General features: G+C 41.0%; 1 protein-coding gene across 3 annotated transcripts in view; it reads left to right on the top strand.

The window, feature by feature from the left end:
- Nucleotides 1–27,555, top strand: part of SHROOM2 (shroom family member 2) — a 132,991-nt gene that overhangs the window by 37,226 nt on the left and 68,210 nt on the right. For all 3 annotated transcript variants that reach the window (XM_075776602.1, XM_075776609.1, XM_075776617.1), the window contains exon 2: nucleotides 16,217–16,368. In XM_075776602.1, the coding sequence (XP_075632717.1) occupies nucleotides 16,217–16,368 (152 nt within the window). The remainder of the gene's footprint in view (nucleotides 1–16,216; nucleotides 16,369–27,555) is intronic.

Genomic DNA, 27,555 nt, shown 5'->3' with positions numbered 1-27,555 from the left:
CAAGCTGCTTGTATTGCCTCCTAATCTACATTATCATCCTGAAGAAAAGAATGTTTTCCTTTCGCAAAGAGAAGAATGAAAGGCTGAAGTGCAACATAACACCAGCATGGAAGAATAGCATTACCAATTAATAACAGTATCAGGAGAAGGAGGCTTGTGTTCCTTATCACACGACCATTTTTTAAGTTGCACAGTTTTTAAAACTCAGCCAATTTTTCCTTGTTTGCATTTGACAGGCTCTGTAAGAAAATGCACATTTGGGTTAGTGTGAAGTAGGCAATGTTTTTATTGAGTTTTGTACTCTTAGTTTCTTGTTGGTAGGAAACTTTCCTATATTACACTTTTGTAGCTTTAAGCCATTTTAGTGAGTAAATCATAGTGTTATTAAGTACACTAATTTACCAGTTTATTCATTGTTTTGTGCTAGGCTCTTGGAAAATTGATACTGAGATAGCCAGCTGTAGTTCTGATGCCAGATGATATTGCTGGCTCTGTGGCAGCAGACTGTCTAGTCCTTAATCTTTTAGAGGATCACTGTAGAGAACTTTGCGTGTGTAGTAGAATTTTTGCTACCTGTATTCCTCTGGAGATTTGTTTACAGTGAAATAATGAATGGGGAAAACTAGTAGCCTTTAATGCAATCCATGCTGTAGTGGCTATGCCAGGTAGGACTGAGAGGGTGAACTTCTGAAGCAGAACAAATAGACTCTTTGTAGACTTCTTTTTTTATTCCTAGTAAGTTGCTATACAACATAGCTGTGTATTGGACCCCAAAGGTGCTTCAGTCACTCTTAGTTAATAACTAAACTATCCAAATAAGAGGTCTGTTCTTTGCATTTTGTGCCTCACTGATAAATAGGAAATATGATACTCCCAATATGAAATGAAGTACAACAGTATTCGGGCAAAAGTATATGGCTATTTCTCTAGATCACAGCCTTTAAACTTCAAGGAAGAACCACCGTACAGAAAAAGTTCTAAAATATGAATAGTAAACCAGTGAAGAATTCAAAGAGTGAGTACTAAATAGTACTAAATTAACTTTTAGAAAGTTAATTCAAATTTTGAAACAGTCTTGAAATGCAAATAATAACTATAGTAGATAACTAGTAAAGAAGGGAGGGGAGTGTGATTGGTATTTGTAATGTGAAAACTAAGAATAGAAGACAAAACCAAACTTGTGGTTTGGATAACCGCGCAGAACATGCAGTGAGATTTTATTTGTAAACTTAAACTGGATGATGCCCAGACAAGGAAAAAACTATAACTGATAACTTATGCATCTGTGGTAGCTCTAAAATCCTGTATGTAGTCTCTCCAGCTTCATGTAACTAGCTAATGTTTCAGAGTAAGAAAATTCCTGTTTTTTCTGTACAGAAACATAAACCAGTGGCTGAGAGAATGAAGGAAGGAAGAGGTAGTGTCTAGTAGATACATCATACTTCCTTTAACTGGTAATGTCCATGCACTTGAGAGCACTTCATGAAATGTTTTGTCTTACAGTTACTTTGTCCAGCTCAGAAAATAAAGTATGTGAATGCAGCAGGAGTCCCTGCAGCTTTCCTCAAATAATGAAATGGGAATTTTAGATCAGAGTTATCTAACTTCCTGTACTTCAGTCTTACTCATGCTTTGGAAACTCCCTAATATAAAAAGCCACAGTTCTTCCCTCTGTTGAGCAGCTCGAGAGATATCAACTGCAGCCCACACTGACACAATACTGTGGCTGCTAATATCTGCTGTGTGGTACGGCCCCAGACCGACTTAAATGCTTTATTGCTAGTCCATCTCTGCCGTCCTGTGTCCCAGAAAGAACAAGTGTGTTTCTCCACTGAAAGTGGAGAGTATTGCTCCACTTACTGGGAGGAAGCTGAGAGTTTTGGGATGTACTCCCAGAAGGCTCATCTGCACTTCTAGACACAAGAACAAAACCCCAGACCACCAGTGCAACTTTCCTCTAAATGCACGTAGCTGGCTTGTCTTTCTGGTGTATCAGCGTACTGCTTTTCTCTCTCCAAGGTGTCTTTGAAGGTACAGACCCGTGTTTCTGAAGCACTGGACGTACATAAACAGGAGGAACTAAGCCATATGAACTCACTTCTCGTAGTCCTTTGCTATTCTTGAGATAGGGAAACTAGCAACAACGCAGAAAGTATAGGGATAGCTGTCTAATAAAAAAATAGTGGGTTTTTACTGACCTGATTAGTAAGAGGCTTGCAATACATTCTTATTTTCAACAGTCCTCAGCTTTGATCTGTAGTAACGATACACTCTTTCGATATTAAAATCAAACAAAAGCTCCCAATATGCTTTTAGATATACCGTTTGTTTTACCTGTGAAAAGGAGAATTACAGTTCTTGGCAAAAATAGCAAGGTTCATCTTCAGGAGCTGAGATCACAAATTTAAAAAAAAATACATTACCCTTTTTTCATGTCCATAGCTAGGCCAAACAAAAACTCTATAGAGTCTTACAAATTGGTCATGACAGCGTCTGACATTTAGCTCCTAGGGTCCATATACAGTTTATAGTAATTAAGTGCTTGAAATAAGTAATCCAGAAACCTCCCTGCTAAGCTGGGAGCTACTTAAAGTATCCCAACATGAGCATGTGAACAGAGAAACAGTCTGAATTCTCCCTCATTCATTCAAAGGGGAGAGTCAGGACTGCAATAGCAAAGCAAATTTATGAACCGCAAGCTTAGGGTGAACTCCTATTTCTTCCCTCCTCACCCCTGTCTTTTTTCTGAGTTAGGGATTACTAATTACTTTCCTTATAAAATGAAGCCAATGTAGGCAGCAGCAGAAGTGGTGCTTGCTCATCTTTCCTGTTCTATACAAATGTTGGGATGCACATCCAGAAAATGGGAGACGTTTCTTCTTCTGCTTGAGGGCAGTTTGAATTCACACATCCTACGGCTGGGAGACTGCCCTAACTACCAGGCTGGATGCTGGGACAGTGCAGTGCTCCTCAACCACTGTGTGGGGGACTGGTAGGGCTGGGGGAGAGTGCAAAGGAAATGAGATATTTTTTTCTTTTTTTTTTTCTCTCTTTCTTTCTTTTTTGCAGACCATGACTAGGATGGTTTTTGGAGGAGAGGTGAGTGGGCAGTCTTGGGTACAGATTTCAGCTCCCAGTTTTTACGTCTATAATGAGGAACATGAAGTGCATAAACACTCCTGGAAGCAGAGAGAGAAACCAGCAATTACCCTTCTCTATGAATATGCCACATCTGTCAGATGTTTGGCTAAAAGAATAAGCCCCCTCCTAATAAGTTGAGATTAAAATGTCGTTCTGTGTCGTTAGCATTTAAAGGATGGGAGATACTCCATCACCTGAAAACCCAGCCTAGTCAACTGCAGCCCAGTCCTCAGCATAACTACTGAGAGACATAACCACTCAGCGATGTACCACCCTCTACAATTAATTTTTTTTCCAGCTTCTTAAAGTACACCCACTTATTCTTCAAGCAACTGTGAATGAAGAATTCCAAGAAGGATTTACCAGCGGGTAAAAATGCATTCATTCAGCCAAATTTTGAGGCTGTTTTGATAAATAGCCTGTTATTTTTATGGTAAAAGAAGGCAACAAACTGCCTTGTTGGAAGGATTGTATAGACTAATGCACAGCCTGAAGTAAGCTTGAGGTATAGATTTTAAGCTTCAGCTGGGAAATGGTGGAAGACCAGTGGGATGATGGATTTACCTAAGAATGCAAGGCATTCCCCAAGTTTCTGGAAGTGGCATGGTTCAGCCCTTCAGGTAGCTGTGTACCGGGGAAGTCTAAGCCTCCACAGTCGGTGATCCAGAATGAAGGCAGGCATGAGGCAAAGGTGGCAGGTGTCTTCAGAAACCAAAGTATTATTAGAATTACATGCCTCTGAATGCAGTTTTTATTTTTTAAAAAAGAAAGTTTTCGTCTTCATGATTCAATTTGTAATGCAACTACTGTAATGCTGATCATAGTCTTAGAAGCATAAGAGGTTCTTCACCAGATACTACAGTTTCCTGAATCACAAAATGTCGAATTATCCTATGGAAGGCTGGTCAGCCTCTGTCCCCAAAGCAAATGATGCAGAAACACGGTGCCTATTTCATTTGGAAAGCAAAAGGCTTTCCAGTTGGTGGTTTAGTCAAACCTTCAACTTTCTTTTACCATCATAAATAAAATCTTAATGAAAAGTTTTCCTACAATTTAGAGTATAAAAATTACTGAATTTGGAGAGAATTTAAATACAGTGCAAACAAAGGTTTGCGTTATGTAGCTGCTGTAATGTAGTATGCAGTTTAAATGAGTGTCATTCAGAAGAGTAGATTGTTTCTCTGCTGTTTTTAGTGATGATAGATGTTTTTGTTGAACTCAACGTGTAGCTAAGTCCTGTAATGCTTTGTGACCTAAGGATCTTTGCAGGATGAGTTTAAGATTTGCTTTGAAATATCAACCTCTGAGTTGGTATTTACGAAAACACTCCTCCTCTGTTAGTAAATCTCAGCCTACGTGCATAGATCTTATGCATAAAACAAAGTTCAGAGTTTCTGGTCTAGGCAATCCTTTGCATTTCGCCATTTGAAGAATCAAGTCTCTGCTCAAAATGGGCTTTTGGGGGAAGGCAGGCTGTGGTGACAGGCTTGAGAATGAAAGGCAAGTTTTGAATGTAAGTACTGCCTGCAGCGGGCAGGCTCTCCAAAAGTCCATGTTGTTTTTCTGTGAAGATGGTCATAAGAATATGCCTGTGGGAAATTGTCAGGACTATCAAACGGTGGGTTAAAATACTGCTTTGCTCCTAGCTCTTGCATACTTGAGCATTAGGCTTTTAAGACCTGTCTTGTCTCAAAGGAAAACAGCTGTTTCATGGGGTTCATAAATAATACAAACAGTATCTTGTGGGTTCCACAAAACACTCCGTTTCCTTAACCGTGTTACAGACTCATTTCAGAACGTCGGTACAGGCGGTCTTTAATGGTCTGTCAGTTAGCAAGATGCGTGAGTTCAAAATCTCCTGTGCAGTGCGGTATTTAGAGCAGTCAACCTTCTGGCAACACTGACATCCTAAACTGGCGTGCTAAGACATGAATTTTTCATTAGTGTGGTTGCATACTGCTGGAACACACACTTCTCAGAAGTGTTCGTGTTCACCAGCATAGGCAGCAGTGAGAGACATAAGCCATATGTATGATGGCGCGCATATGTGCATATATAGTGGTCCCACCGCCAATGTGGGAAAATAGAAGTATAATTAATAATTTTCTCCTGTTGTGCAAGAATTATTGTACAAACATTCTTCCCCGAAATTCCACTCATACTTGAGCAAGTGCTGTGCGGTGGAGTTGTGACTTGTGCTGCCTGAACAGGATGTGTCTTTTTAGTAAGTGCATCTGCACATACGACAGATACTTTTGCCAAACAGAAATACAGATGTCTGTCAAACTGAATAGTTTTGTCGTAATTAAATATATACCTTCTTAATCAGGAAAAGCAGCTAATTGTGTGTATAATGTTTTGATATTTCTTTAAAACTTTTTTTAAGTCTTTGGAGTAACATGCCTGCTCTTAGAGCTAATTATGTCAGCGACGTGTTATACAATGAAGCTTTTGAAAAAGAGCTACAAATGAAAGCCAATTTGGAAAATGTCCAGTTAGAGTAGTAAGCATACTCTAATTTCAGAATCTAAGAATTCTCCTGTGCTACATCACAATTTACTGCTAAATCCATGCAGCTTTTTGAAGCTCCTATTTGTATGTCTTGTGTAAATTTCCATTATTTTAATCCATGGTGATTTTAGTTCTCTAGTTGCTAATTCACAGCACAATCCTATAATTTTCTAAGAAAAAAATAACCTTATTGGTTAATTATCTCTCATTAATCCTAGGAAGTATTAGACCTCTAAAGTAAAGAAAAGGTGGCAAGAGACTTGCTGAGATGCCAAAAATGCTTGCATATGTAATTCCTATGGTAAATTTTTCATGAGGAAGGAATTTCTTCTAATGTTCCGTGATGATATTGAGTAATGGAGTTGTAAGGATCGATATATAGAACAGCTACACAAAATGAAGAACCTGAAATTATGAACACCTAGGTCTGTTTAGAAACAAGGAAAATTTCTTTAAGAAAATTTGGTTTCTTCTTTTTTTTTTTTTTTTTTTTTAGCCTGAAATATATGGTAACAGAGCACTGATGGTTAGGGGAAAAAAGGGCAGGATACCGTAATGTGAATGATGCCCAGGGCTATAAATTTCTATAGATTAGTCACTCTTCACAGAATTGCATTTTGCTTTTTTCGGGCTCCTAACTCAGAACAGACTTAAGATGTTGGTGCTTAATTCTAGCTACATGAATGTTTCACGCCCTGCTCAGATGAGTGTGTGCCCTAGGAAGGTAGATGGGTACTATTTCATCTCTTCAATAAACTGCATAAAAACACAGGTAGGCTTTTTATTGACGTGTTTTTATTACTGTGGCATTGTGAGAGATTTAAATTGATTTATATTGGCAGTCTGTCTCTGTAAGAGTGACTCAGTCGTGTCTGACCTTACCAGTCAGCTCAGATATGACAAGTTGACAAGGTGGAACAGCTTGGGCAGAAGTTGCAGTCCTATCTGCAACTTGCTTTGTGAACCTTGTTTGATAATTTTAGAAGTGATTGCGTTGCAGTTCCTGCCCTAGAAAAAATATGTTTAATGCTGTATTTAGTGTTTGCTTTCTTCATCTTTTCACATTTGAATTCTGGGCAAAAGTGGAGTGGGGGAAATGCTCTTCCTTTACTGGGATACCAATAAACAAGAACAGAGGAGAAACTAAAGGCAAGGTTACTCAGACCTTTTTTGTTTCTATAATAATATGTCTTTCTTTTCTTACTTGAGGGTCATCCCACTAGCTTCTGAGTTTTTATTGCTTTAATAAAGGAGAATTGAGATTGCATACAGAGTGCACTGCAGAAACGTGGGTTTGGTAGAATGGCTACAGATAGCTGCATCTATTCAGTTTGAAGTACTACGTACTTACAGTAAACAGGGTTATGTAAATTATATAATGATGAATTAAGATAGCTTTGGGTTTTGTTGCCTATTTTAACACTGGGATGGTGGAGGAGGGAATAAATGTGTCTTCTTGTTTGAACTTGGCTTTAAGTATTGGAATTGTTGAGGAAGATGATGGCAAAGGAAGGCTTCAGTCTGAAATTTGGGTGCTCTGTGAACCTGAGTATCAATTCCGAGCAGGGAGCAAAAGTTAATGCAAAGAACGAAGTCTGTTGTCAAATTTGAGAAGCCTCAAATTTTAGGAGGAGCCTGACCCTTCTTTTGAAGGTTTTTTGGCGGAGTTTTTTTTGCAGAGGAATGGGTAATGGAGTCAACAGATAACACCTGTTTTAATATTCAGCACCTTAGTGAGACATTTTTGCTTTAAAATTAACTAATACTGCAAAGGGCAATTGTTGGTGAAGAAATTGCTGTCAGTTATTATGAGAGCAGGTCATTCTTTTCTCATTAGTGCTTGTCTGCTAGATTATTGCTTAGACATGTAACGTTATGTTCTGCTTGCGCCACTGCATAGCAGTGGGTTCCTAAATTCAGCAGTGACTATTAAAAATTACATTTACTTTTGTGAAAAAATCAAGTTTTCAGGAGTTGATGAGAATATTGGTACAAGACATATTGGGGAATGTTATACTTTCTCACTGTGTGAAAACTGAGCATCTGTGCTATGACAAAACCAGAAGGTCCCAAATAGCAGGCATGACTATACCCCAATGATGGTACGAGTTTGTCAAGATAAGTGTTGTGTTAAAAATGAACTGTGTGATAGAAGATGTTTAAAATGGAGACCTAACACTGTAATAATTCCTGTGACTTTTGGCAGATCCATCATAGTGCTTTTTGAAACTAGCAGGCGATGAAGCAGTTTTTTCTGTTGCTGGGTCTTAATCAGTGCTACCTGTGTCTAAATTGTTGTTTTTTTCTGGAAACTACAGCAGTTTGTAGACATAGGCATGGATGCAACTGAAGTTTTATGTAAAAGGTTACATTTAGACTGATTGACTGAATTAAATAGGTGAAATTTATTTTCAGTATGTATTCTATTGCTATCTACTAGGTCTTCCGATGTCTTCCTTTGAGGCATATGAAAGTTCTTCACAAACTGTAAGTTGATGAAACCAGACTTTTCCTTTGTAATTAATGCACAGCCTACATGCATCTACCTACATGACCATACAGACATGCTCCTTTTTTCTTTAATTTGTCATTAAGTCCTACCCTTTCCCTAGTTATGCAGTCGTGTTTTACTGGCTATTGGATTGTATTCAGTATGTTATCGTCAAGGGCACATTGTCAAGCTGTGACATTATTTTCCTGGGATGGACAGGAAGGCAGAAAGATAAGCCAACCTTGTTGGAAGTATATGGTAGTTGCAAAGTAAAAAGCCTTGAACCTTATGATCGTAAAGATTACTTTGTCAGGTCGTATTTTTTCTCTTGAAAGTCTGTTCCTCTTATCAGTTTGAAAAGATAAAATGTGAGTTGTTTCTATGCATAACCTCTCTTTTTTTTTAACCATTCTTATCATTGTTCATAGTAGCTGTAAGTACAAAAATGTACACCTATAAAAATGCTCAATGTTAACTGCACAGATTGCATATATAAACAGCCTATATATATATTCATCCGTAAGTAAACTTGCACAAGTAAATATGGATAAGCTAACCCTTTCAAACTTCTCAGGTGGGTAAGTTAGAATAAGGTAACTGCATGTAGAGAAAAAAGTTCTCTCCTGGCCTTCTGTCTCTTTTTTTTTTTTTTTTAATGGCACAGGTGTGTGCTGCTTTCTTATACAGGTTATTTTGTCATTTTGGAAACAAGATAGGAAGGTACGTTTAAGAACAGTGTAGCATATCCGTGAGTTCAGATGGGTTCCTCTGGATTGAATGCCATTGCAAAACCAAACTTTCAGCTAAAAATAAATGGGAGTTATTTCTCAGTAATTCTTGAATAAGACGTGTACAGCTTGTCTGGACAAATGCTGAACTAAATAACAGCAGTAGAAGGATGTCTGGATGTTGATGGTGCTAGGAAAAAAACAAAAACTTGAGCAGTGCTTCACAAGATAACTTGTTACAAGCACGTTGGTGTGAGTGAGGGATGGGACTGGTGTTCTCCAGGTTCAGTATCAGCACCGAAAGCAGGCTTCTTCCACTGTCCCTGCTTCCAGCATCTCCATCTTTTCCATTCTTGTCTTGGCCGCCTTCTTACTCCAGGTACACTGGTGCATTTTTGCTTTCCTCTTGCCTGGGTGCCAGCCCGGGCTGTGAAGCTTTCCTGCTGACTTGTGCTACCCTGGAGGGGCTCTTGCATAGAAAGATTCCCAAAGACCTACAATTTGTACCTGTTTAGTTGGTCTGTGGAGGTGGAATATATGCAGACCTGCTTATGTGGGTTATATGGACTGAAAAGGTCTGGATATGCTTCTAAATGCTATTGTGATAAATCTCACTGAGTTGGAAAAAACAGATTTTATTTAGAAGCTGTAAAATGTGTCTAAGCAAAGCTTTTGTACTAATAGAAGAAAAATCCCGATCCCTGACGATAAGCAGCCCCACCTTCCTTTTCCTCATACATGAGCTCTATGCTGTCAAAGCTTCAAGGTGCTTTTTAAATTTATTTTTCTTTTTAATTTGAGTACGAGTGTTCAGCAGTGATGAAATGTTTCCAACTTCTGTTACTGAAACAATGGAATCACTGTGAAAAAAAACTTTAAAAATAAACATCTGTCGTTAAGTTTTTAAAACGTACAAATCTACGTGAAATCTCTCTTCCTGATACTTTTTCATCTGGAAATTGTCACCGTGATTTTCTTGGGGCAAAGATTCATTCAATTTTTAACTTTGAGTACTTTAATTGGCCGTCAATTTGCAGAGCTTACAATGACCCTGTGATTTAAAGAGGCTAAGATGTAATAACAATATCCTCTTAGAAATAGTAATTGATGATTTACAATCAGGAAGGGCCTTCTCACAGACTAATGATAGGTATTGTTTTGAATGTAGGTTGGAATAAAGTATTAATCAGTTTATGTATATGTATTAATTTTTAAAAGGGAAATGGTGCATGTTTTACCGTACTTTTTAAACACTTCTGGTTTGAGGAACTCTGAAGTTAAGTTTGAGCATGGAGTTGTACAGCTGTAATAAATCCCCCACAAAAATGCCCTGTTATAGGGGAAGTGACAGCAGGTCCTTCATCAAAACAGTGGAGTGGACACAATTATAAAAATTGAGTAAATACTTGAAGAACTGTACCAAGTGACAGCTTATCAAAATATGATACTTTAAAACAAACAAAAAAAGATTGCTGGGCAAATATAAGGCTGCTGGGCAAATATCCAAATGTTCAAATACACCAAATGAAAAGCAGTTAGAAAGGGCCATGATAGACTGTGTCCTATTACTGAACTCTACCCTTTAAAGAAAAATGTTTCCAACTTGGTTTTTTAAGAACCACCTGTTGGCAGAATGCAGCATTCCTGCCAGCTCACGGGCTGCGTGGTGTGATGGGGAGCACTGAAAAAGCACCTGGCCCAGGCAGGTTTCTCTGCTGGTTCAGAGATTCTGTGGCAGTGGCCACCAGCCGTTGCCCTGAGGTCTAGGGAGAAAGAAACTGCTGCTAGGGAAATATATTGTCCTGGAGTAAACATTCCTAAAATTTAGTGCAGTTTGCTTTGAAGTTGCAAAATAATCTGAGGAAGAGCAAGTATGGGCAATGACTGGTGGGGTGGGAAGTTCTGGCTTCTGTGTAAGATAGAGTCTGCCGCATTTGGTGACTCGCTTACCAGCCTGATCAAAGTGCAGCAATTGCCAAGTTAATAGTATTGGATAGTACTGGACAGGCCCAGATTTTGCAAGTTGGTAGCACATAGTTAAGCTTTCTTTTCTTTGTATACTATTCCTTCAAGTTCGTGTTGGGTCGTTAATGGTGGGTGTTGGACCTGCAGTCTGTGGGAGGAGGTGGTTTGGGGTTACAGATACCCTCCCAGGAACTTCAAGGTTTGTGTGGAATTCCTTGCTTTGCTGCAGACATCCTGCATCGTTTTGGACCTTTTTTTCCATATATTCTTCCGAGCCATCTATAAAATGGGGATAGATCTAATTCCCTGCAGGTGTCCTTCCAACACTCTCTTTAATGGCCAAGTACTACATCAGAAGTGGGAGAAAAAGGATATGGAAGAATATAAACCCAAATGTGTTAATCTTGCCTGGCTTCTAGTGAACGCATGCCTGTGCGAGATGCCGTATGTATGCACACCCATTCTCTTTGGACCGGTTTGCACCCATGTTTTGTCCTGCGTCAGTTTGACCCATGAATCTTGCTGGTGAATGCAGCCCTTGCCACTCAGGCTGCGTTTGCAGAGTGCATGGCTGGAGCTCAGGTCAGTTCTGTTACTTTTATGTTGATTCCTTGAAGTTACGCAGATGCTGGGCTTTAACTGTAAAGGTATTTCTTCTTTGTTTAACTCAGTGCAACTCAAAATAATTAACACTCCTACATTTTATTTGTTCTGAGGACCTCATACAAAGATTGTTAGTTTTTTGAAAAAAAATCCTTATTAGGTGCTCAGAAGACAAACAACCACAGAATCATTTCTTGGCTGCACGAGAAGTGAATTATGATAAAAGAGTTTATCACAGCTGATAGAATGCTGAGAAGTGGTGCTGTTTTTTCCTGCGTTTGTCTCTGGTTTGTCTGGGTTTCCATCCCGTCTCCCACCCAGTCCAAAGACAGCATGGACAACAAACTGTCGTCGTTGTAAATGAAACTAGATCTCTTGTGTGACACGGCATTTCCCCAACCTGTCTCCAGCTTGTTTATACAGGTGCCTATAGAGGAATGCGGGTATTTTAAGTAAAGTGTCAGACCTGATAAACACAGATGTGAAGGGGTCACATTTTAGAAGTGGTGCTCCCCATCAACACTGTAGCATTTTAAAGCTGCAAATATAGGCAGTTATTTTCCCTTTTGTGTTTGTTACTGATAGCAGAAATACAGACTTGTAAGTAGCATTTGAATGTGTTTGTGTATCTAGTTGTTAAACAGTTCTCCATGGCTCAGCTTTTCCCCCATTTCAAGGCACTCTCTCCTTTTTACAGGAAGAATTTCACGTACCAGAGTTACACGTATGTTGTTTTTTCAATCACACATTTTTTTATCCTAACCGCTATCTACATGTGCTTCTTGTATCAATGTCTCATCCTGTTTTGTGGATATGATATTTTATAAGCAAAAATAAATTTGGGAAGATATGACAGTTAATGTAGGTACTGTAATGATAGCAGAAGTCTGTGCTTCTAATCCTCCCTGATGCACAGATCCCAAAGTTTGCCTTTACTCTTGGCCATAGGGAGGTCATCACGGACAGCAGGGTGAGAGTTGGAGACTGTCTAAACAGATGCTTTTCCTCAACAAACATCCTTTTCATCTCCTCTTGAAAACACTTTTTTTGGTAACAATATCAACGTCCCTGCTAAGGATAGGAAGTCATGGTGTTCGCTCTTGTTAATTTAGCATAGTGAGAGAGGTATGATTTGTTAATACATATTGAAAGCATGATTTGAGGGCATTTCTAGAACTCTGCTCATCCAAGATAGGCAGATACCTGTTTTTTGAAGGCTTATGTCCATTATTTATAAGAAAATAAGGTGTTGATTATTTTTCTTGTATGTGTCTTGTTTCCTGCTATTGCTATAAAGATGTGAAGATATATACTTTATGGGCATTCAGTTCCTGCAAGCACTCCAGACTGAGCAGAGGGGTTGTTCAGGGTTACGTCCAGTCACATCTGCCTGCTGACAGTGACTGGGGCAGATTTCTTCCTGTTCACTGTTCTTGAAAGGCTTCATCTTCAAGTGTGTTTTCAAGGCTTTATTTTCACCTATTGACTGCTGGTTTTTCTGGGCACCTGAAATGCAGAAAGAAATTGGATAGAAGTTAGATAAATAATATGGATTTAAACCTTAAAAGTCGGGATTAAAACCTGAACATGGCATAGCATAGTTAGCTCTGTAGATGAGTGAAATACATTTATGTTTGAGGTGTGAAAAATAGTTCTGAAATTTTCAAGTGTATTTGCTAGTTCTAAAATGTTTATGTATTTTGGTTGGGATTTACACTTCTAGTGCAGGTCTGATGAGATGGAAAGTTTATCAATGGGTGAATAAATAAAAACAATAAATGAAAAGACTAGAAAACAGAAAAAGAGAAAACCTGAAGGAGAAGCTGGAATGGCACCATCCAGTTTGCACTTGAGTGGGCAGGTTAGTAGGGCAGTGGTTTTGCAGAGGTCTTTTCCTCATTGATTCTTTTTTTTTTTTTTTTTTTTTTTACTGTGTTTCTTTAGATGTCTGCTAATGTTTGGGTTTTGGGTTTTTAGTCATTATGGCTAAAGGACTCTTTAGTGTAGCTGAAGAAATTGTTTTTCCTGTCCAGCTAACATTGCCGTTTCCACTTAAAAGTGCATTGTCAAGTGGAATCACATTCTTGCAGCCATTGAGGGATCTGAGGTAAAACTAGTACAGAAGATTTATGTTTAAATTTGTTCAGCTTGAGGAGACTTTTACTGTGAATGGATGTGTAGTTTTTATTCTCCCTAGCTGCAGCTGGTCTGGAAGCAAGATATGAAAGATAGCCACTTCCAGTTTTCATAAGGACAGCTTCAGCTTTGTGTCCAGGTTTTGATTTTTTAAATTTTTAATTTTTTTTCTATTAACGTTGTTTTGGACAGCCAAAGTCTCTTTGGAAAGCTTGCACTGTGTGGAATGTGTAGTCTCCCTGCTGAAATGAAAACTCAGAGGGGGTAACTGAATACTCCCTGCCGTCAGTGCATTGCCAGCCTGAAGAAAAAACAAACACACTTACTGAGAACAATGAACATTCCTTGAAACCCTAGGAGACAGATTTTTGCACTGCCTTTTTTTTCCTTTTTTTTTTTAAAAGACAAAAAAGACCCCTTTGAGGTCTTCAGGCCCAGGTGGCAGGGCCCATGGACTTCTCACCCCTGGTCATTTGGCTGGTGCCTTGCTCCGAGCATAAGGGCCACAACTGGTTGGCATCTACATTTTGGAGTTTAAAATGTGTCCTCATACAAGACACAAGATATCTTCCTCTTCCCCCCCCCCCTTTTTTTTTCTTTCACCTCTGTTTGACGTTCTCCCTACAATTCTAGTGATTCAACTTTGACTTTCATTAATGTTTTGGCCCTGCTTTTCTGACCTACCGGGCTTTAGACCTCCAAACTATTTAGTAGTAACCCAGAAATGCATCCGGAACATTTGAAAGACTTGCAGTTGCCTGTTAGGAGGCTTGAGACTCATGACTCCCCAGCTGCGCCTTCTCTTGTTTCGCTCTGCCTTGCTTCGGGGTCCCTCTTAGAGCCACGCTGTAGTTAACATCCCTGAACTGAAATCTTTCCTTGCATATAAGTGATTTCCACTGCTGCTCCCTTGTTTTCAACTTTACTGTAGATTTGCAGTGATAATTCGGTATTCTGGTAAATTCTTGATGTTCAGAGGATGCACAAGCAGGTCAGAGGCAGGTATAGCTTGAGAACTAGATGTGTTGGAATGTAGAAACTTGGTCTGTCTTTAATTATGTGTTTTTATTAAGATAACAAGTTCTGGAAATTAAGTTGCTTAATTAGTATTAATAATGAGCGTTTTAGAATGGGATATAAGACTAAGCAATTTTCATGGCATTCTTTTTTGGCTTAGATTTAGAGGTCTGAAGATTTTTAAGAACGTTTATCCTAAACTTACATAGAGGGCTTTTTATGTGCCTGCAGTGAGATTGCTGCCATGTATGAGATCTTCCTAATGTACTTTCATCAAGAGATACTGCTTTATTTTATTGGGTTATTTAATTTATACTTTGTTTGCTGGAGTTCCCCTAAAACCTGTCCTGTGAGCTTCAGAATTCGTAAAGTTAGGTTTCCTCTGGATTTATCTCGCTGTAGATTGACTTTGGTGCCTCAGAAGATGGCGGTTCTTTATGGAGCTTTCTGCAGTTGGGGCAATTACAAGGATTTCTTCTTTGTAGGTTCACTGGCATTTAATAATGTGGGACTCAGAGATACTGTAGTCAAGGCACTATAGAATGAAAGTCTTTGCTTTGAAGACAGTGTGTCAAATCTACAAGAAGAAGTGGGATATGGATTGTGAACAAGTGAGGGAGGAATAAAATTAAATGCATAAATCATGAGCCCAAGCAACTGGGAAGCCAGAGGGTGCGTCAACAGCAAAGGAGATGGGAAGAAACTGAGAAAGCTGAGGGCCTGAATTGCAAAATGTTCAACACTTACAGCTATATTTGAAATCAGTTCAAACTGTGTGTACTTGCTAGTCTGGCTGATCGAGCATTTGGGATTTGTTTTAAATTTTAAAAAAATAGGTAACTTGTACTGGCTTTGTTTCCTTCATTGTGGTGGGAATTGCCAAAAACTGACTCTGTAATTTATCTTGTCCATGTTTTGCCACATGTTATGAATAGTTCTGTAAAAATTCAGTGCATGCAAGAGATGCCTGTGGCAGCAAAATAATCTTCCAGTGAATTTCCCTTAGTATTGCTGTGTTCTTTGGCAGTGTAACATGCTATTTTTCTTCCTCGGATCTCAGACCATCATCTCTTCTTCTGGCCAGAGCTGTTCATTAGCTGTATGGATTGTAAATTCTCAAGATACTTTCCTAAACGTTATGTATCTGATGAAAATCACTTTATTTTCTAGACCAACTTGTTATGCAATATCGTAGGATTTCATAGCATGCCAGATTTTTGGAGTTGACTCTCTGGTTAACATTATTGGCTATATGGTTAATGTTGTTGGTTACCTTCTCTAGAGAACCAGATTTTAAGATGCCTGCCCAAAGCTCTGTTTGCAAGTATGATTACCTGTCCTGTATTGAATGGAGCTGAAGATCACAGATGCATTTGACACCCAAATTTCCATCAAGCTTTCTAGTTTTCTCTGATTTCCCTCCCTTCCATTTCTTTCCTGTTCTATTTGTCTCCATATCATTACTCTCTTTGTAGCATTTTTAAAAGTATTTTTAAAAATCCTTTTAACCACTTAATTACTGTAGTAATTACTGTATGAAGCCAATATTGAAAGCTCATTAATTTACTTTAAAGGTGTCAGTGCAACCTCAATAATTCTACCATTTGATATGCTTTTCCTTCAGATTGAAGATGGGAGCAAGGCTGCAGCTGTGGACAAGTTACTGGCTGGGGATGAAATTGTTGGCATCAATGATGTGGGCCTCTCTGGTTTCCGACAAGAAGCAATCTATCTGGTGAAAGGTTCACACAAGACGCTGAAGCTTGTAGTTAAAAGGTAAGCTTGTGTCGTTCAACTTGAAAACCAAATATGTTCCAGCCTGTAAGTTACTGGGCAACTAAATTTGCCAAGACTTGGCAAGTTAATGACTTTCATTCAGTGTTATTAATGCGCATATTATACAGTGTTACCTCCTTGAACACAGACTCCTTATGGATGAAGGTGTGGGGAGAGGTAGCCTATTGATCAGAGCAAAAACTGAGGCAATATATTCAATACTGCTGTGATGTGGTGAATCAAGACTCTGATCCTTTCTGTCCGCCCAAAGCAGGCTGCCATGTCCATCCTGCCCTGCTTCCCCGCCTTTGGTGCGCGGACACAGAATGCTTTTTAGCATGTTTGCTATGCAGGCTAGTTGGGCTGTGAGGAGCGGGTTATATGGGAAGCTTTTGGAAAAGCTTTTTCCTGCTTTGTGAGAATGTTTGAGGTCTCAAGCATTTCTTACGTGGTTTGGGTAAAGAGTACTTTCAGTTAGTTATTAGTGACAGGAAAAACTGAAACAGTTTATCAAAACAGAACACATTTTTGGTATGGAAACTTCGTTTTGTCATTTTGACTTACGACTTTTCACATTTTTTTTACTAACTTGAATTAAAAATAAGTTTGATAAAATAATTTTGACAAAAGTGAACAGATGTTGAAGCAGGTTAAAGCTTGTAATTTCTGAAACAAACATTCAAACCAGGAAATTGAACAACAAATCTTTCTCATTAATTTCCTACTCTGATGAATCAGACCTTTCTAATTAATTGCTTTTATCAAATTATACCAACCAGTCTTTCATGAGAGAATTTTGGGTGTCTTTGCAACAATAACGCTGAAAATGCTGAGAATTGGGGTTTGACACGTATGGTGATCCAGTCTGTAAATATAACCACTGTGGGAGGCTGTCTTAACTGGGGACTATCTTTTGTGAAATAGCGCTGATACAAAAGCATGCTTTTCACCTTTGGTTTAAGAAGGTGTTTTGACAGAAGGAATTATGGGACCTGAATCACTTTCACAGGTGATAGGTTATATCCTCACCAATAGCTACTTCTGTAAGCTCTTCCAAAATTTTTGTAGCATTGAAGCTAATAAATGCAAAATAAAATGCATTCACAACTATTATAAATCATATTGACGTTCAGCAGTTTCAACTTGCGCTATTCCAGTAAAGGCACTTTTGTTAGTGGAGGTTACATCAGCTGTTTCTGTCACAGAAAGGGAGAACTTCAGGGTTGAGAAGTTTTATAGACATTGAAGAATCTGCCAAGACAGCAAGTCTTAATTACTATGAAAAGCTTCAGACCAAGTGGAAAGATTCCCTCTTTCGTGGTGCTTTTCAGTCTTATGACAGTAACTTGCTCAGAATCTGTGAATTCTGATCTATCTTTGGAAATGGCAGAAAGTTTGATGCTGAAATACCCTCAGCTATGCCATTCTTGTCATTCACAAGTACTTCACTTCACGCGTGTGATTTCGGAGAACTTTCATACAGCTGATCAAGCACTGGTTTGCTGCTGTGGATTTGTGGCTGTTCTCTGCAGTCAACAGAGCCCCATTGCTATGCATGCCTGCGTGCAGTTGGATGCAAAGCTGATGGGTTTTCATCAGTCCTTTCTCATCCCTCCTCTTTTTCTTTCCCTAGCACATGTGCCATGGGCAAAAGCAACCTCGCTGTTCTAGCCAAGAGGCTGAAATAGTGGCTGTTGTTAGGGAAAACATTTTTGTCTTAAATTCAAGAAGATTTCCATAGATCCCAAAAGAGGCAAGAGCCTTTTGGGTCATTCATAAGACTGCATAATATTAGATAAAATTTCATAAAACTTACTGAATTAAATTAGCTAGGGTTTTTTGTCTGTGTTTTTTCAACTTTGCTCTTTCTCTTGGAAAGTTGCCTTAGGACATCAGTCCTTTGACGGTCAGAAACCTTTTAACACCCAGTCTCTTTTTATTCTTGGCCAACTCGTTCTCATGCACTGCTGTCTGTGTGCTGTGAAATAGCTTTTCTTTTCCTGTTGGAACTTCAAACGATGCAGGTTTTTATAAAAGCCTTGTTGCATGCTTTCTTCCAGAAGTTACGGTTTGAACAACAGCATTGTTTTGTTCTGTTTGCCCTAAATCTTAGGCTGAATTTTTATGAGTGCTTTAAACAGTCCTGTCTTTAAGCAAACCAGTTGTTTAGTCTTTGTATGAGCACTCCTGCAGGTCTGGTTTGAATTGGATCGGGGAACTGATCTGACTGCAAAATTACTTGGGGAAGTAGGTTGTCAGCTGGATAGGACCACCCCTTTCAGAGGCAGTCTGCACTTTAATTAATTACAGCAATCTCGAAATGGCTGCCTTAGCATTTTTAGACTATTTCAGTTGTCTTTAGATCCACCCTTACTGTTCTCTGGGGAGACTGGGAATAATTCCACAATTCCCTTTCATTGAGTTACATATAAAATGAAGTATTGATCTGCAAGTCCTCTTAGCATCTTTTTCTCTGTTTGCCCTGTGTCCTTAGTCTAGCACTGTGATGCTTCTCTATAGTGTTGGTTTAACATTTTATTCGGTGTCGGTGTGATAATCTGAAGTGCAAAATAGACAAATTCAACAACCCGGTCCTGAAGGTTTAAAGAATCTTTGTTTTCATCATATTTTGTCCTTGCTGTCTGTGAGAGTTAACGAAGACCTAGATTTTGTGTTGAAATCCCTTTTCCCTAAAGTTGTTTGTAGTATCTATTTCTAGACTGATCCAGAAGTGAAAAGCAATTTTTTTTAGAACTATCATAATGTGGAAAAATTACTTTTTAACAAAATTCTTCTGGAAAGTAGAGAACGAACTTCCTATTAATGTCAGTAGAATTGATCCAGAAAAACCAGGTTTTATTTGTCACCACTGAGAAGCGTGTCCATGTGAAATTCCTCCATGTCGGTCACTTAGTCATGCAGTAATGGCACGTCCTGATCTTATATTGATCTAATTATTTCTGTACCTGGGAAGCAGTAGGGCATGCTATTTTTGGTTTGTAAGTCTAACAATGCACCTACAGCCAAGACCAAGTGAAAAAGTTTTGCCATAGTGAGTAATGTGTTTCATTCATAATAATTAACTTGTGACTGGCAAAAGTTTCTCAAGAGGCTGGTGGTGTTCAGCAGTGGTAGCTGGCTTCCACAAAATTATTTTTACCCACTGTTTTTAAAGAATCTGATGCTTGACTTGCGTAGGGAAAATAACGTTCATCTCTAAGTGCCTGCAGTACCAAATACTCAGCATAAATGTGCTGGCTTTCCTCACACATGCTTTCCTGTGGTTTTTTTGAAACATTGCATAGTTGTGGTCTAAACCAAATCAGGGCTGTGCCACTGTCTTAACAGCAAACATGGTGTTTTAAGTAGCTTACGTATATTGATGGTTGAACAAGTGTGGTGTACTTCTGGTCTTGGATTAAAAGAAGACTCTGGAGGCTTCATGTTGTTTTCTCAAGTGGATTTGTCAAAACAACACGTATTAATTACGTGCTAGTTCTTCAGTGTAATGCTGAGTCATTTCTTGAGTAGATTCCTTTCTTAGGAAAATGGAGAGTGTGCGTAGGACATTTTTTGCAGAAATTGTGTGTGAATTGCTCTTGTTTTGCAAAAGATGTGTGCATGTCTATATATACACATGTAAAATTGCTCTGAGTGTTGATACAGAGGTGGTTACCATATTCTGTGTAATTTAACTGTTCCGCGTACACTTCTAACCTAACTTCCCTTCTAGTTATTAAATATAATCTCCGTTCCTTTGCACATGCTAAGGAATAAGCATATACCACAAATCCATCAAAGTTTGGAATTATTTTTCACTATGAATTCCTAAGACACATTAAACTGTAAAAAACCCGGCACATAGGTGACACTTTCATTTGTGGTTTATTACTGTTAAAGACAGGGTGGGATTCTATGGCCTTTGGGAGCCACTCTTAAGAAGTTTTGTGGGGTTGTCCTGTTGGCTGCTTGAACTGTCTGTTCGTGACAGTGGGAATGGGTGGGCAAGGGAGGGAGTAGCCAGGGACTTCCTTTCCTCAGGCTCTGCTGGTGACGGGAAGCTGGACTTTCAGTTTAACAACCAGCTCTGCAGGTACTGCCAATGCCTGAGAACCAGCCTTAAAGTTCTGGAGTAGATCTGGCGTGCACAGGTGAGCGGATGTTTTTTCTTTTCCTTCATACAGCATTTTGTTTTGGTGCCTTTATGTGGTGGAAGTGCAAGCTGTTTTTGCAGTGCTGAGGAGTCCCTTCGTGCAGGAGGGAGAAGGAAAGAGAGTGAGAGCAAACACTTGCCATCAGAAGCATAGTCTGAACCCTGAAATTTACTGTGCAAAATCCTAATAAGGGAAGTGAATGTCATGATGCATGAACTATGAACACCTGGATGTGGAAAGTTAGGATAATCTTTATTTGCATGGCACTTCATGAAGAGAGACAACCATTTATTCAAAGCACAGCAGAGAGTTTTTAATGAATGTCCCGATGGCTCCGAGATTGTACAGTAGTGTTTCAGAACCTGAGACTGGGGCAGAAGTTTGGGAATAAAAATGTAACATTCATTTACAGCATTCAGATGGGAGAACACTGAAATTTTGTTATGTTCTGAGCAGAACTGTGCTCATCACCACCAGTGACCTTTCCATAGTGGGTTTTGTGTAACTTACCAAGGGAATTTAGTCTTACCCATTTATCACTTGTGGGGCAGCTAGTTGTGCACTTCGTAGCTCCTTTTGGCTGCAGGAGTACTTTGTGAAACTTGGCAATATCAATTTGTGAGATGACTTTGGAAGGTGAGGGATGTGTGTTTTCAGTACAATTACAAGATAAGGATTGAGGACTGTGAATTCTGTCTCTTACCTGTGTTGGCCACTTGATAGTTCTAGTTTTATAGATGTCAAAATAGTATAGGAAACAAGAATAGAAAGATACGTGTAGCTTTGCAGATTTTAAGCAAGTATTACAGATATTTAGTCAACGGTTATGGTTAGGTGTCCCTCAGTAACCTAAATGTGTTTGTGGAGAACCACTCTTGAGTAGAAGTAAAATCTGTTTTGTTGTTAAATTTTATTTCATTGCTTCTGGAACTAGGATTTGTTACAGCAGAACACGTAGCAGTGATTGCTCTCTTCTTGCCCAGTAGACGTAGTTCTTCCTTTTTGAAGATTGACCTTGGCCTTCACTGACCAAGGACAGATTTTTTTTATTTTTTTTTGTAATTTTTTTTTTAAATTTCTGTTTTTTCAGCCACACTTTGGAAATAGGTAAGAAACTGCAGTAGGGCTTTCCAGGGCTGTGTATGCATGCACATACCATTGCTGTAAGAAGTAGGCAAGTGTGATAGCTCCTTGCTACCCCTGTTTCTTGGAATTGATGTGGGTGTGGAACAGCGTGTGCCTGTGCAGACCCTCAGTGTACACACTTTGCAAGTGGGTATTTGTAACAGATGCATACAGCTTTCAAGTTCAAGCCTTGAACGTTTCTGCGTGGCTGCAGGTGGTAGAAGGGCTGGGCTGTTAATTCCCCTATGGCAAATTCTCTGAGAAGCGGGTCACTGCATTGCTGTATGCCCGCTCTTCTGCCCTAAGCAAGATGGCTGGTTTTAAATACGTGCCAGATAGGATGTCTAGCAGCCCCTGCTCCCAGCCAGGTATTGTGATGGAGGGAGGAGCAAGCCATGTGTGTCAGGATGTGTGACAGGGCATCACCAGGGCAGGGCCTCTGTTTCTCTCCTTTGGTGCTGCCAGTGAGCTACCATGGCTCGTGGGGGGACGGCAGGAGCCAGTGTGTTGGTTTTGCATGGCAAGGTTTTGGTAGCGGCGGGGGCTACAGGGGTGGCTTCTGTGAGAAGCTGCTAGAAGCTTCCCCTGTGTCTGACAGAGCCAATGCCAGCCGGCTCCAAGACGGACCCGCCGCTGGCCAAGGCCAAGCCAATCAGCGCCTCTGGGATAACATATTTAAGAAGGGGAAAAAAACCAGTTGGACAGAGAGCTTTTGCAGCCAGAGAGAGGAGTGAGAAGATGTAAGAAACTCTGCAGGCACCCAGGTCAGTGCAGAAGGAGGGGCACGAGGTGCTCCAGGCGCCGGAGCAGAGATCCCCCTGCAGCCCGTGGTGAAGACCATGGTGGGGCAGGCTGTCCCCCTGCAGCCCATGGAGGAAGGATGAGGGAGTGTAGAGATTCCACCTGCAGCCCATGGAGGACCCCACACCGGAGCAGGTGGAGGCACCTGAAGGAGGCTGTGACCCCGTGGGAAGCCCGCGCTGGGGCAAGCTCCTGGCAGAACCTGTGGACCCGTGGAGAGGGGAGCCCACGCCAGGGCAGGTTTGCTGGCAGGACTTGTGACCCCGTGGGGGACCCACGCTGGAGCAGTCTGCTCCTGAAGGTCTGCACTCCATGGAAGAGACCCACGCTGGAACAGTTTGTGAAGGACTGTAGCCTGTGGGAGAGACTCCATGCTGGAGCAGGGGAACGATGAGAGGAGTCCTCCCCCTGAGGACAAAGAAGCGGCAGAGCTGAACTGACCCCCACCCTGTGCCGCTGGGGGGGGTGGAGGTTGAAGCCGGGAGTGAAGTTGAGCCCGGGAAGATGGGAGGGGTGGGGGGAGGTGTTTTAAGATTTGGTTTTATTTCTCATTCCTCTACTCTGTTTTGTTTAGTAATAAATTAGATGAATTCCCTCTCTCAGTTCAGTCTGTTTTGCTCGTGACAATAATTAGTGAGTGATCTCTCCCTGTCCTTATCTCGACCCAAGCCTTTTGTTATACTTCTCCTCCCCATCACGCTGCGGGAGGGGTGAGCGAGCGGCCGTGTGGCCCTCAGCTGCTGGCTGGACCTAAACCACGACAGCCAGATAAGTACAAATGTAATGTGTCATGTGAATTGCGCAGTGCCCGCAGGCCTGGTTCAGGAGCTCTTGGGGTGGATGTCCTGTGTTTTAAGGAGTGCCTAGCAATCCCAGCAGGATCTTTCTGTGAAGGAGTGCTTAATGTCCAGTCTTCAAAAAGGGCAAGGAGGACGACCCAGGAAACTACAGGCCAGTCAACAACTTTTTCTGGTGGTTATCAATAAGCACGTGGAGGAGAAGGTTACTGGGAGTGGTCGACATGGATTCACCAAGGGGAAATCATGCCTGACCAATCTGATAGCCTTCTATGATGGCATGACCAGCTGGGTAGATGAAGGGAGAGCAGTGGATGTTGTCTGCCTTGACTTCAGCAAGGTTTTTGACACCGTCTCTCATAACATCCTCATAAGCTTAGGAAGTGTGGGTTGGATGAGTGGACAGTGAGGTGAGTTGAGAACTGTCTGAATGGCAGAGCCCAGAGGGTTGTGATAAGCGGCGCGGATTCTAGTTGGAGACCTGTAGCTAGTGATGTGCCCCCAAGGGTCAGTGCTTGGTCCGGTCTTATTCAACATATTCATCAATGACCTGGATGAGGGGACAGAGTGTACCCTCAGCAGCTTTGCTGATGATACTAAACTGGGAGGAGTGGCCGACACACCAGAAGGCTGCACTGCCATTCAGCAAGATCTGGACAGACTAGAGAATTGGGCAGAGAAGAACCGTATGAAATTCATTAAGTGCAAGTGTAGGGTCCTGCACCTGGGGAAGAACAACCCCAGGCACCAGCACAGGTTAGGGGTTGACCTGCTGGGAAGCAGCACTACAGAGAAGGACCTGGGAGTCCTGGTGGACAAGCAGCTCTCCATAAGCCAGCAATGTGCCCTTGTAGCCAAGGTAGCCAACGGTGTCCTGGGGTGCATTAAGAAGAGCGTGGCCAGCAGGTCGAGGGAGGTTCTCCTCCCCTTCTACTCTGCCCTGGTGAGGCCACGTCTGGAATACTGTGTTCAGTTCAGGGCAGCTCAGTTCAAGAAAGACAGGGATCTACTGGAGGGAGTCCAGCAGAGGGACACAAAGGTGATTAGGGGACTGGAGCATCTCTCACATGAGGCAAGGCTGAGGGAGCTGGGTCTGTTTAGTCTGGAGAAGAGAAGACTGGGAGGGGATCTTACTAATGCTTATAAATATCTAAAGGGTAGATGTCTAGAGGAAGGGGCCAGACTCTTCTCTACGGTGCCCAGTGACCGGACAAGGGGCAATGGGCACAACCTGGAACACAGGAAGTTCCGTCTGAACATGAGAAAAAACATGTTCACTGTGAGGGTGACTGAGCACTGGAACAGGCTGCCCAGAGAGGCTGTGGAGTCTCCTTCTCTGGAGATATTCGAAACCTGCCTGGTCGTGATCCTGTGCAACCTGCTGTAGGTGATCCTGCTCTAGCAGGGGGGTTGGACTAGATGATCTCTAGAGGTCCCTTCCAACCCCTACTACTCTGATTCTGTGAAACTGCCAAATAAGCCATTCTGTGCATGCTCAGTGAGAGTCCATGGAGGAGGCCAGCTGGCGTGGAGCTCCCGTCCCACTCAGGCATGCCACCCGCCTCCTCCACAGGCATAGCTGGGGCTGGCCAGGCCTCCATTGCGCTCCTCCTCCTTCAGTTGTGTGATTCTTTGCTACTGATGGAAGGAATGAACATGACAAAAAGAGGACTGCACACCTTCATCTTACATTTTCAACATATTATACCTTGGAAGAGACCTAATGAGGACCATTTCCCCTGTCAGCGTAGTCATTTAACCAACATGGAGACAGTGTGAATCTATATTCCCTTCACCATGACCCCAGCAATACCACCCAGGTGTTCAGATATTTCCTGTGCCAGCTGTATTTTTGGTGAGGTGTACATCTAAAAAGTGCTTTTATTTCTTAATTTTCTGCTCACCTCACCTGTTTCTTAGTTGCATTAACATGATTTGATTCATGCTGTTAGTGACACACTAATGGACTCCTGAGGTGAACATAACGTTCAGTTCCTCCAGTTGGTGGTGGTCCTTGCTTTCAAAGAGCAAATTGTTGTCTCATGGTTTTGGATGTTTGTCCAAATGTTAGACAACGAATATTCTGACTGACATGTTTTTATGTTGTGACTTTCATAACTTATTTCTTTACAAATCTAAAAAAATCTAGCCCGTAAAACTTTGAGTATCAGAAAGCCAACACCACTATGTCACTGTGTTTTACCAAGTCAACACTGTTAGAGTGGTATATGGAGTATGAGGAAGGGCATAGACATTTCTTTGTGGGTAAAAGGAATCCTCTATAATTTGAATATGCTTATTCAAAATGTTACTTGTGGCAATGATATTCAGTTTTGTGAAGTAATTACCAAAATTGGGCAATGTTGCTTTTTTTTGTGGGAAGGAATATGCATCAGATGGTAACAACCTGTGAGTCATGATTGGTTTTTAGGGGTTTTTTTCTTCAGTCCTGCATGCACTTGTCGAAATGGTTAATTTTGAGCATGAGTAGTCTCATCCAATTTAGTAAGAACACTCACATGACTGAAGATAAAAAAGTATACAAGTGCTTACAGGATTTAACCAGAACTTCTTACATTGGATTTATTCTTAAAACTGCTTTGCACTGGTGAATTTCAGTGTAGGTGGTGGAAACTGTAATATGCAGCCCCTTAGGTGAGAGGGGGAAACAGGTGAGCCTTCTAAAATTTGGGGATCTGAAGACTTGTTCATTTCACGTAGTACATCCACGTGCACACACAGAGGATTTTTTTTTGGTGTTTGATAATACTGTAGATCTTTGCAGATCTCCTGACTGAAACAGAATTGTAACCCCATCCATTAAATACCAAATAAATAACGTTCTTATGTCAAGAATCTTGTTTGCATTTGGAAGGAATGCTTCTGTATATGTCGTATGCATTTTGAAACATTGAATTGTTTGGGGTTGCTTTTAAGCACTGAAAAGCATTGTGTTTTTTGAACACTAGTCAAGAACTTTGACATGCACATGTACAACTTCAACAGAGTAGTAATAATACTCCTGGTTTAGTGTGTTGCAGTTCACCTTGTGGTACTTTTAGGTTACATATTTCACCTCCTGAAGATTAAATGACTGATGAGATGGAGAATCTTGGACACTTAAATGTTGCAGTGTCAAGTAGCCTACCGTGTTGAGTGTAGAGATTTTATGCTCTACTTGGTCAAGTAACTACATGTAACACCTTCCAACTTGAAAAGACTATAAAAAGGTTTTAAAATAATTTCTGAATGCAACCCTTAGCTCCAGAAACTTAAAACAAGGGCCGGAATGCAACAGTGTTGCAGCTGTAGTTACTGAATAACTAAACAAATTTGCATCTTATCTCTTACACAAGAAATCCATTATTTTATGGTCATTGCTGCTGAATCTGCATAATACTGGATCACCTGGCAAAACAAAAGTCTGGCACAGACACACAACTACTACACTGCTGAGTTATACAGCCCTTAAGGCTTTCAGTCCAGCTTCATGCTGAGTGCAGAGGAACGACAGAGTGACAAAAGCTGGGAGTTTGGGAAATTTCTGCTGGGTTGCCATTGAAAGCAGAGTCAGTTCTTTGGTCTGGCTCACGGAGCAGCCTTGCTGGCAGGTGGGCAGTTGAACCAGGAGGTGGCATCTTATGGGGAAGAGAGCACTCTGGGAGATGGTAGTGTCTTCAAAATCTGATCTGGGACAGGGCATGTCAGAGCAAAATAGCTTTCCCAAAGAAAACTTGAAGCATCTCAGCTCATGGCGTTGTTCTTTGTGGAGGCTTGGTAATTTGCATCATGTGGCTATAGTGTTTTATCAAGGAATGAGACAGACTAAGGCTGGATTGTCTCCTGAAATGCACTGGGACTAGAGGAACTCTCCTTCCCCACTCCAGGTTTTGGGTCACCTTGGACGTGACTAGGTAAATCACAGCTGAAAATGCTGTGGCAATGCACCACAGCCATGTAGAAACACGGGTTGGTATTTGGAATGTGGTTTCTGAGGAAACTCGGTTCGTTTGGACAGCTATCGACCAGTAAGCTCATTGCGGTAAGCGTCTGGAAGGCAAAACACACCCGTTGTTTCTGGCCACAAGCGAAGCAGGGTTTCCACAGCCGCATGCTCCAAGGATGTGGCAAGTTCTTTCTTGCCTGAAGGGCAGCGTGTTGGGCCGGTGCAGGCAGCTGCCTGCTGCTGTGCTTGCTAACTCCGTCCTGGGCAGAAGTGGTGGTGGTGAGCGTGTCCAAAGGCTGCTCTGCGTCCTGTTCCTCGCTCCTGATCCTTTGCCTCAGCCATGGTGAGACAGCTTAAAATCCCC

This window comes from Balearica regulorum, chromosome 1, assembly GCF_011004875.1.
Source record: "Balearica regulorum gibbericeps isolate bBalReg1 chromosome 1, bBalReg1.pri, whole genome shotgun sequence".
Lineage (NCBI taxonomy): Eukaryota > Metazoa > Chordata > Aves > Gruiformes > Gruidae > Balearica > Balearica regulorum.
This window is presented reverse-complemented; position numbering and strand designations above follow the sequence as displayed.